This window comes from Limulus polyphemus, unplaced genomic scaffold (genome assembly GCF_000517525.1).
Source record: "Limulus polyphemus unplaced genomic scaffold, Limulus_polyphemus-2.1.2 Scaffold2182, whole genome shotgun sequence".
In the NCBI taxonomy this organism is placed as follows: domain Eukaryota; kingdom Metazoa; phylum Arthropoda; class Merostomata; order Xiphosura; family Limulidae; genus Limulus; species Limulus polyphemus.
In genome coordinates, this window is record NW_013667792.1 from 1 (window position 1) to 11,561 (window position 11,561).

The 11,561-nt window shown below is 36.5% G+C and overlaps 1 protein-coding gene and 1 long non-coding RNA gene across 2 annotated transcripts in view; one reads left to right on the forward strand and one right to left on the reverse strand.

Moving 5' to 3' along the window:
- Positions 1 to 56: 56 nt before the first annotated feature.
- The window catches only part of LOC106466191, a 13,652-nt gene continuing 2,147 nt past the window's right edge, over positions 57 to 11,561 (reverse strand). Inside the window, exons 2-3 of the long non-coding RNA XR_001291252.2 lie at positions 3,991 to 3,996; positions 57 to 266 (exon numbers count right to left, since the gene is read on the reverse strand). This is a non-coding gene — a long non-coding RNA (uncharacterized LOC106466191). The remainder of the gene's footprint in view (positions 267 to 3,990; positions 3,997 to 11,561) is intronic.
- On the forward strand, positions 3,854 to 7,637 carry LOC106466190 (techylectin-5B-like). The gene is made up of 5 exons (XM_013926432.2): positions 3,854 to 4,082; positions 4,245 to 4,453; positions 5,346 to 5,451; positions 5,687 to 5,851; positions 7,099 to 7,637. Exons 1-5 carry the CDS (start codon positions 3,905 to 3,907, stop codon positions 7,356 to 7,358), a joined length of 918 nt encoding a protein of 305 aa, XP_013781886.1. The 5' UTR covers positions 3,854 to 3,904; the 3' UTR covers positions 7,359 to 7,637.

Genomic DNA, 11,561 nt, shown 5'->3' on the forward strand with positions numbered 1-11,561 from the left:
TGCTTTCTTCTGGGTACTTACGACTTCTTGCCTCGTCAACAATGAAGTTTCATGAGTGCATCAGTATAGAAGGAGCCAGTACACAAGGAGGTGGTGTCACTATCCTATTGGTGGAGGGATTTTGCTGTACAATAATGTCATTATCGAGTAATGCAACTCACGAGATTTCTCGTGAGTTTAGGTAAGAAATTAGGTGGAATATAACTTCTTTGTGTTAAGTGGTGAGTATCTATCGCAAATATATTTTCATTTAAAGAAAATATTAACTTTCCAAAACCAGATATTTTGGGAACTCTCCAGCAGGAGACAGTAGGAAGGGGTTTCCTGCCAGTTATAATATATCTCGACTGGTCCAGCTGCTTTCCAAAACCACATTGACGGGAACTCTCCAGCAGGAGACAATAGGATGGGGATTCCCATCTTCACTTCTTGATTTCGCCTATTAGTGTTAATATGTGTTAAAATTTTCGGTCGTGCTTTTAATTTAATTTGCCTTTAAAATTGTTCATGTTGTTTAATAAACAACTTAATATTTTTCACTTTATTCTTTAATAAATTCTTTAAATAGGTGAACAGCTTCAATATAAAAAGGAGGAATACTCCAAGGGTTACGTGAGAGTAAGTTCGGGCTGAATGAATAATTATATGAGAGTAGATTTAATCCCATCCAATAACGAGCATAAGGAAACCACGAGCATTCACGATGGCTAAGAAAATTGAAGACATGTTTAACAGGAAAGAATTTATATTTAATCATAATACTCATGACAGAAATACCCCCCTTCTTTAATATCATTATATAAAATTTTTCTTGCAACTGTCGATCTTTTAAACTTCCAAATAAATTCAAAACTCCTTGAAACAAACAATGTTTGACATGTCACTGAACAGGGTATAAAAGTAAAGAGATACCAAAACTTACTGCATGCTAGCACTTTATGAATGACTGCTCGACCATAAAATGAGAGATCATGATATGTACATGCTCTAAAGATATTGCCAAATTTGGTTAATATGGGATTCCAATCAAAGTTGTATACATTAGTACTAGTATTAAAAGTTACGCCAAAAATTTAAAGTCCACAGTGATCCATTTAATAGGATAAATATTGTTTTCCCCTCAATTAAAAGTAACATCAAATGTTTTTGTCGTATTTAGAATACTGGCAGATAGTAAACAAAATGATCCCCATAGTAAAAAAAAAAGACCTGTTAACAATAGACTTACCACGACAAAATCATCGGCATAAGCAAGAATTTTTGTTTGATTAGTAGAATTACCAGGAATTGGTATACCAAGAATGTTTTCGTCATTACGTATTTTATATAGTGCTGATTCAATAGCAAGAACATATACTAACATTGAAAGACTACATCCTTGTCTGACTGAACATTCAATAGGAAAAATATCAGTTAAAAAACCATTAATACAAAATAACTTACACTAAAAGTATTTACTAATCTAATCCAATTAACACCTCTGACACCGCATATAAGTCCGTCTGCTTTGGCGCCGTCACGGCCGTGCCTGTCCCATACATGGACTATGGTCCTGTCTTCAAGGCGTGGCTTTGTGCCAGTTGGCAGTCGACTCGAGGTGAGCAACGTCATAATAAGCTTTTTCAGATCAAATCTTCTGTTGCTCTTTGGCTGTTTGTTTCACTAAGGATCGGAAGGAGGAAGTTGTCCTGGCAAGGTTACGCATTGGTCACAGTTTTTAACTTATCGTTTTCTTTTATTTAGTACTGGCCTACGGATGTGAAGCCTCTGTGATACTCGAGTCACAAAAGCCCACATTTCACTGTCGTGCCGTCGTTATGACCGTGAGCAGCGGCACCATTTTAGAGTTTACCCCTGACGTTGGACAGTGTCATTGGCGATGGTGACACTGTCCAATTTGATTGCATTTTTAATTTTTTAAGAACAATTGGCCTTTTTAATGCTATTTAATTATTTTATCTGTTATTTCGACATAGTTTTAACTCAATTTATTTTTACATTGTACTACAATTTACTTTAACTGTTTTGAAAGGTTGTTTGGCGCAGATAGACTAGTTGCTTTGCGTCATAAAACACTAAACAAACAATTGTTACGACAGCAGAAGTCACGTGACGCTGCTGGTGCATGCGTGACTGAGTTTCTTGAATTATCGGGGAAGTCAGCGAATTTTGGAGATGCCTCTTCGTTAGTATATAAGCCTGGCAGAGAAAAGCCAGAGGATAATAAAGCAAACAATAGTTACAGTGAGTTTCGGGTAATTTACGATTCTGTTTCGAGCTAGTGTGTGTTTTGCACTCGTAGAGAACAAAGTTATCGAGATTGTGAATCGCCGTGATTTATAGCTTATTTATATAAGCTTTCTTATTTACCTCTTCTGTATGATATCCCGATACCGAAAATCTTTGTGGTTTTTGATGTTATTGGAAATTTACTACTCTAATATAGTTTTGTGCTTTTACTCTGTGAAGTTACTCTTTGTGACTGTTTGTGTTGGTAACATTTCTAAGTAAAGTAATTTTACAAAGAAAACCACGAAATTGAAAAAGTGTTGTAAGGAAACACGACAGTATAGACATGTCGCCTTTTTTGTATAGCAGACCCTATACAGTTTCTTGATTTTCTTAGACTAAACGTGCATGAGTAAGACAAGTTTATGATTTTGTGAAAAAGTAGAACAGAATATTATAAATTCTATCTGTTTTCGTCTGCCTAAGAGTGACGTCAGGCTGAGCTTAGTTGTTAAGGGAGTTTCTTTCTTGCAGAACACACACTTGTCATGAAATGTGGAGATCTGAGAGTGACCTGAATGACCTCTAAAATAAACGTAGAATGTGGGGGTTTGGTTAAAAGTGAATGTAAATGCAGCCCATGCCACCTGCTTAAAGAGCGGCTACTTCTCTTGGCGATTGCAGGACATGGCAAGGTTGGCCTCTAGATGAAACTAACAGTTAGCATTCCATTTTCTCGCTAAGACTTCTGACCAAGAATACTTGAGAAGTGTGTGTAATTAAGAATTTTCTTATTTATTTTCGTATATTTCGTGCTCGCTATTTTCATCATTAGCTGTTGGAAAATTAGTTTCCATGATCGTGGGATAAAAATGGCTTCCACATAAAACTCGGTTACAGATACACACTATTACGGATCTTCACTTGAGCCCACTGCTTTAGGTAGCCACCATGTATAGTGTATTGTTGCGTCAGCGAGGTCACGTGACTAGTATCACACCAACCGTTTTCTAGAACTATCCTGTTCCTTCGGGAGTGCTCTAACATTTACTAGATTGGGGTGGTCTGGTATATATAAGATGGTCACGGCGTGACAGTGTGTGTAGGTAATGAGTAATTGAACTACAGTCAGAGAGTATTGTTGAAGCGTTTGTTATAGCGCGACTGTTGAAATTAAGTGTATCGTAAAGTTGTATTCGGAAAGAATAAACCAGTTTTATTTAAGAAAGGACTTGTGTCGCTAAAGTTTCGTCGGAACGAATTTGCGGAAAATTAACTAACGACTGGAGGCGTAACAGTATTAAACAATATTGAACAGTTATTTGGATTGTTTATTATAGAGAACTATACGAAATATTAGTAGCGTAAATATATATATAAAGTGACTAGTAATAGACTTAAAAACAGTTTATTTGTGATACATTTATCACATTGAGACAGCGAACTTAAACGACTTGATGTTGAAGTACTGGCTAATTTCTTATTGACAAAACAGTGACTACATCTCGATCTTGAAATTAGAAACATCAAAGATTGTTTTTAAGATACTGGAGAGTAATAAACATTTGTCGGATATCCTGTTTCCTGTTTAAGACATTACTAAAACACATGGTACAAGACTCGTGTCTTTAGAGCGGAACATACTGGATTAGTGTACTTACCCACACATTTCATCATGTATAATCCATTGCAGATATTATATATTTTAAACATCTTCTTGCTGAGTCAGGCGACTTACCATTCCCACACAGCTTGTAGTACTATTGGCTCATTAGAGGGAGTTATCGAATCTCTGTCATCCACTGTGACTGAACTAACAGAAATCGCTAAACAAAAAATTTCTATTTTAGAAGGTAATGCATGTATTTGAAAATTGCTTCTGTGTGAATCACTTAATGTTTGTTTTTTCTATTAATCTTGAAGAGATCAATTAAACATATTTTGACTTACGCTTGTTTCTAAATAATTTATTAACACCTTGATATGACTATTTGTAATTATTTATATTAAACCAGCTCCTATTTGCTCCAACCATGACTTGTTTTGCAAGACTACACATTTCTCCAGCAAGATAACAAAAGAAGAAACTTCTCTACCAATAGACTGTTCCACTATCTATAAGCAAGGAAACCAAACCAGCGGAATCTACGAAATTTGGCCACAGTTTTTGAACCATCCTATTTCTGTTTTCTGTGATATGGAGACTGCAGGTGGAGGATGGACGGTAGGAGTAGAGCAAGTGCTTGTCGTAGTACTATTAAATTTAATTCAAAACTCAAGCACTAATAATAACTACCAACATAGATAAAACTAAAAGCCTTAGTTGCATGTTTACTTCTAAAGATAACTGTAAATCTTTGAAATCAACTCCCAAAATAAATAAAAATTACTAACTGATTTTTAAGTTTAACTACGATAGCATTATAGAAGTAGAAAAAAACGTTTTTGTTTTTGTTTTTGTTTTCAAAACAAAATAAAACAACAATACATATTTCTGATCAAAGCAAGCTACCCACATAGACCAGAACTAAAAATACATATTTAGTGATGAGGATATATAATTAAATATAATGTTCAAACTATATTACTTATAATAATTAGAGTGCACTGTTTTGGTGGAAATTTAGGCAGAATAAGCATAGAAGGCTTCAAGTCTTGAATAAAAAATCCCCAGTATACAAGTTAAAACGTAGTCTCCCTTTCTTTCAAAAGGCAGTCGCGCTCCGATTACAATGCATTGTTACTTCATTTCGGTCCTCTCGCTGAAAGCAATACTTTCGGCCGTAGGTTTCTGGTGTTTATTTTGTTCTTGAGGTATTGAATTACCACGTGTTTGCAGACTAGGAAACAAAGTATGAAATATTCTTTGTCACAAAAAAGAATCTTTACGCGATGCCAATAGATTAGACATAAATCATTTATTGTAAAAACAGGATTTTGATAAACGGTAAAAATGAGTTAACTTTTATTCACTGTTATTCGATTCATTATCACGTTATTGTAGCCGTCAATTAATATCATTAGAAACAAATCAACAAAAAATAACCTGATTTTTCAAAAATACAAGACCTTTCTATAGTAGTTCACAGCATTATACCTTTTCTCATTCTGTTTAGCTTCTTCAAAGGAGAGGAGACTTTGGTAAACCTGTTGAAAATTTTTTTAGGACATGGGCGAGTTACAAGAGTGGTTTTGGAAATTTGTCCAGAGAATTTTGGCTAGGTAACACTTAATTTAATTACTTCTAATGATTTTTGTTTCCGAAGTGCTTGTTTTTGATATGTTATTTCGAACAGTTTTCTCCTACACTATTTTTGTAGCAAGCTTTCGGCTACCATAAGGCCAGTTGTCTTCAGATTTTTACACAAATAATAAACCGTTCAGTCATTTTTCAGCTTATGTGGCATTGTGTATACACCAGCAACGATAAAATGGCATTATTCACTCCAATCATTAGGAAATGACGTCATATTTGCTTTGACAAATCAAGACAGCATGGTACTTCGTATTGACCTTGAAGATTTTGAAGGTGGCAAAAGATATGCAGAAGCTGATGAATTCTTGGTAAAAAGCGAGAGGGAACTGTACAGAATGAGTTTCAAAACGTACAAGGGTGACGCAGGTAAGTTTCATGTCAACATTATTCTGCACTTTCAAGGCGTACAAGGGTGACAGGTAAGTTTCATGTCAACTTTATTTGCTTATGTGACAGTCTTTACCTGTGTTTTTCTAACATTTATCAAAGGCGCATATTCATTTACTACGATTATGTAAGTAAAATCTAAAAGTGAATTGCTTATAGCTTCGTGTTAAAAAAACACAAAACCGTTGACACAAATCACACTAATACACAGGCATATTTTTCTCTACCCATGACCAAGTGCATTAAAAGTAAATTGTGTTTCTCCAAGCGCCGATTGACAGGGTGTATTATAAGTGAGAGGGAGGTTGGGTAGGTGTAAATGGGTATGAACGGGTTTTTACAAAACTAAAATTACTTCAAGGATTTAGACCAAATTTGATGGAACAGTGTATCATCAAATGTCATCAGGAAGAGACTAATCGTGTAAGGGCTGATAAGAAATCTTAACAAACACATTCGTATTCTGGGTGACCAGACTTTGACTCCCATATAATTTTATGTACAGAGGTCACAGCAGGAATAAGCATATTAACCTGAAGTTATATTTCTTCTTGTTTCTGTTCTTAACCGGCCCGGCATGGCCATGTGGTTAGGACGCTCGACTCGTAATCTGCGGAACGCGGATTCGAATCCCCGTCACATCAAACATGTTTACCCTTTTCAGCCGTGGGGGCGTTATAATGTATCAATCATTTTGCTCGTTGGTAAAACCAAGAGTTAGCTTGTGTGTGGTAAATTAGGGACGTCTAGCGTATATAGTCCTCGTGTAGCTTTGCGCGAAATTCTTAACAACCAAACTGTTTTATATTTCTTCTTGTTCTTAACCAGAGACTATGTTTCTTTTTGTTCTTAATGAGAAGCTATATTTCTTCTTGTTTCAAACCAGGGGCCATGTTTCTTCTTGTTCTTAACCAGAGGCTGTGTTTCTTCTTGTTCTTAATCAGAGGCTATATTTCTTCTTGTTTCAAACCAGGGGCCATATTTCTTCTTGTTTCAAACCAGGAGCCATGTTTCTTCTTGTTCTTAATCAAAGGCTATGTTTCTTCTTGTTCTTAATCAAAGGCTATGTTTCTTCTTGTTCTTAATCAGAGGCTATATTTCTTCTTGTTCTTAATCAGAGGCTATATTTCTTCTTATTCTTAAACTGGGGATATCTTTATTCATGTTTTTGTTCATCTTCTCCTTTTTTTGCTAATATAATATTTTATTTTTGAAACTCGATTCAGGTGACTCACTTACAGAACACAAAAACATGCCGTTTAGCACCACAGATAACGACAATGATAAGTGGGGCAAGAACTGTGCGGATTTCTACAAAGGTGGGTGGTGGTATAACGCCTGTCATCACTCCAACCTAAATGGTCTCTACCTTCGAGGAGCAAATGAGAAGAAGGGTTCTGGCGTTAACTGGTATCAGTGGAGAGGACATGAATACTCATTGAAGATAAGTGAAATGAAAATACGACCTGCTAGTTTTAAGCCCTGAGATGACCAATCGAAGTAACCTTTAAAAAGCAAAAACATTTTTTTTTGTCTATTTCACTGCCAACTTGAATGAAGCATTTGCTTTTCGAAGAGATAAAATGTGCACACAAAAGTATTAAAGCATATATATTGTTTTATCTGTAATACGTTGGTGTAAAGTTGTTTTATTCTTTTTCTGATAAATGTATGAACAAATTTTTGAAGCATATCTTTGTAATTAATTTTATGCAAGTCAGCTTCATGTGCATTTGTTTAACTTTACAAACAATAAAAAAGATTAGAAAAGCCGTTTTTTTGGGTTATGAAACATAATTTCAATCAAATATGTCATGAACTATAAGTATAATGAACATTAATCCAAATGAAAAAGTAGTTCAACAATAAACAAACAAATCATACTTTCGTGGTGTTTGTTTTATTAGTCATAGATTGATATAAATGCAATCAACCTTATCTAAATAACAAAAAAAAAAAGGTAGACGTGTTGCAGATAACTGATAAGTTTTCATTAAGTGAGCCAAGTACTTCAAGTAACCTGATTCTGAATCTAATAATTCAATGTTTGCTGCCCGTTACTGCAAATCCTTGGAACTTCCGGGCCGTATGTGCGTTATAAGTGTGATAGTTAAAGATCACTATTTGGTATAATAAGAGCAACCCAAGAAATTGCGGTGGATGCTGTTGACTAGCTTCCTTCTGTTCAATGCATCATTTCAAAATATTGAACGGCTACACTCAGATACGGAGCAGCATGGTTCAGTGGCTTCATGCTTTGGACGCCTTGCCTTATCGGATGGTTGCAAGTTGAAGGCTGGCCTGTATCATGTTGATGTCTCCTTGAACAAGACATTTTACCCCACTTGTTCCAGTCTACCCAGCTGTTAACTGGGGGCTAACCAGGGGGAATGTGCCATTTGTGTAGCTTTATGCGAACTTCTCAACAAAAATATTCTAATTAACCTGTGAAATACATGACGTCTAAATTTCAACGTTATTCAAATATCCCAGGTAAGTCCTCCAGTGGGTAAACGTTAAGTTTACGGACTTACAACGCTAAAATCCTGGGTTCGATTCGATTCCCCGTGGTGTATAGAGTGCAAATTGCCTACTTTGTAAGAATTACAGGTATCATATGAAAGAACTTGGAAAAACTTAATTACAGAAAAGCATCACTCGAAAGCAATTTATTGAAACAAAAAGTACTCAATTTAAAAATGAATTCTTAGATTTTGGTATAACTTCTTATTAAAAGAAAAATCTTCAGCTTAAATATTCATATTCTATCGATACAGTGTTCTAAATATTCATACTCTATGGTCACAAGAGATGGCCTAGGATGGTTTGATGACTAGGGCGCTCGACTCAAAATCTGCGGTTCATGAGATCGAATCCCTGTCACCTAACGAGCTCGCCTATTCAGCTGCGGGAGCGTTATATTGTGAGGGTCAATCCCACTATTTGTTGGTAAAAGAGTAGCTCAAGAGTTGACGGTGGATGGTGTTGACTAACTGCCTTCCCTCTAGTCCGTCACTGATTAAATTAAGAACAGCTAGCGCAGATAGCTGTTTTCGAGTGGCTTTGCGTGAAATTCAAAACTGATCGCAAGAAATTATTGTTTTTTGTAACTTACATTTATTATCTAGTTCACGCCACTTCATTTGTTCAGATCGTTCTCAATTTGGAAAATGGTTTGTGAACAACAACTTATAACGAAAAAAAAAAAGACTTTTGAACGTGATCTTGTGTGCTTCTTGTACCTTAAGAAACATTGATTAGTTTGGGTACAGTATTTTATATGTGTGCGTTAAACGGTTATGCTTGACATTAATGGATAATTCTGACCGCCAATCGTGTAATTGGACTCGTTTATTATTTTGATTTTACTTTTCTATAGATTTTATAGATTCTATAAATGTACAGATTCTATACAGTTTCTCGCCATTTTGTGACTTTCTCTATGACAAATACCTATATACTATTTCCTGTCATTTCTTACAATTAGTGAGTCCATGCACCTAAACTTAAACAAAATGAAATACATAAAGGAAATTGTACTAACACTAAATTTAAATAGCTTGAAGTACGCTGTAGATCTATAATCTTCATTTTTCAACTTTATTTTAAGCAGAAAATAATGATATTGTCAGAGTGGAAATTATTTTGCCTCTTCTAGTTTATCCTTGTAGCACGAGAACTTACCAGTTTGAAAAGTAAAATTTTCAAAACTATGTTGTTTTTCATAGTTCCCTGGTTGAACTCAGAGCGGTGCTGAAGTGAGTTACTAATTCCCATAGATATAAAAAAGCACTATGTTACGTCTCTGTATGTTTGTTTGTTAATTCTTCTACGATACAAGTCCTTTCTTTATAAAATTTGTTTATTCTTCCTCAATACAACTTTGTAATGTACTTAATTTTCACAGTTACACACACTATAGTTCACAACAATTCACTAACTTTCTATCGCACTTAGACTTAATTGTCCGTCCCCGCCAACTATAGTTCCGATCTCTGTGTCTGCTATCCTCAGTTCCCGCCGACCGTAACCGCTGTCTTTCTTTCTCTCTGCCTGCTTCGTCTCCACTATTGCTTCGACTCCCTTTCTCTCTCTCACTGTCTAGCGCACTTATATACGATAATACTGCCTGTTCTAGAAACTTCTAAGACTCTCAACACGTGCTACCAGCGTCAGTTGACGCAACGCTGTCGCAACACACTAGCGAATCTTCAAGAATATTCGTCACGTAACCCCGCTGTCGTAACACACTAGCAAATCTTCTAGAATACTCGTCACGTGACCTCCACTGTCGTAACACTGCCCCTTCCTTAGTATTGTTCGTCCCGAACAATAGCCACTTACATTAAACTAATAAACAATTAACAATAACTTAATTAAATGTACAGAATTTACAAACACAAAATCAAAATTCAACAAAGTCTTTTAATTTTTCGGGACGTATCTTCTTCCGCACTGGTCTCTGTCTCGTTGGCTTCTGCCTCATGTGGGGTTCATCTGCTTCATCAGGAAACGTCCTATCATTGGTAACAGTCACACCAGTGGTAGTAACTGCATCAAGGGCTTCACTGTTTCGCTTCTCAAAACTGAGTAGAGTTTCTTCTTCGACAGTGGCTTTTTCAGGTGACGCGTCTTCAGCAGCGTCATTTGTTCCATTGTTCACTTCATCCCAACTGAAATGTCCTGGACCATGATAATACCAAAGCCTGTTGGCATGCACCACCTTTCGCTTACCTCGCTGACCACATTTTATCCAGAAAGTCACGTCTGAGAGACGATCCACTATGTCATATGGGCCTTCCCATGGAGAAGACAACTTAGGAGACTTCCCTTTGGTCTTCCTGGGATTATACAACCACACCTTGTCTCCTGGTACAAAGCTAACTTCAGTAGATCTCTTATCATAAGATAGCTTCATCGAATCAGCAGACGTTTTCAAGTTTGAGTGCACTTGATGGTGAATATCATTCATCCTTTCTGTTAACACTTTCACAAACTCTGACACATTTTCAAGAAACTCTTCATGAGATGGGCGTCCTGTTAACAGATCCACTGGCAACCGAAGTTCCCGACCAAACATCAACTTTGCTGGAGTGTATCCAGTGGCTTCATGCTCTGCTGTCCGCTGATGGCTTATATCGCCAAGATGACTGGGATGTCTTACTACCTCCACTTTATTACAAAACTTTGCCAATTCCTGTCTCAGTGTCCAGTTGTACTTTTCTACCATCCCATCGGACTGTGGGTGAAGTGGCGTTGTCCTGGTCTTTCGGATGCCAAACAACTTGCAGCATTCTTGGAACACAGCCGATTCGAAGTTACGGCCTTGATCTGAATGCAGTTCGCATGACATACCAAATCTGAAGAAGAAATCACTAATAGCTGAAGCTACAGTTGTAGCTTCCTGATTTGGTATTGCATATCCCTCAAGCCACTTGGTGAAATAATCCATCACCACACAAATGTACTTGTTTCCAGCACGAGTTTGTGGTAGAGGACCAGCAATGTCAACAGCTACTCTTTCCATTGGTGCACCAACTTGATATAACTTCATTGGAGTACGTCCCTTATGCTTGGGTCCTCTTCTAGCACAACATGTACTGCATGTTCTGCACCATTCTTCCACATCTTGCCTCATACCTATCCAGTAAAATCTTTGTCGTAGGTGACTCAATGTCTTCTTAACTCC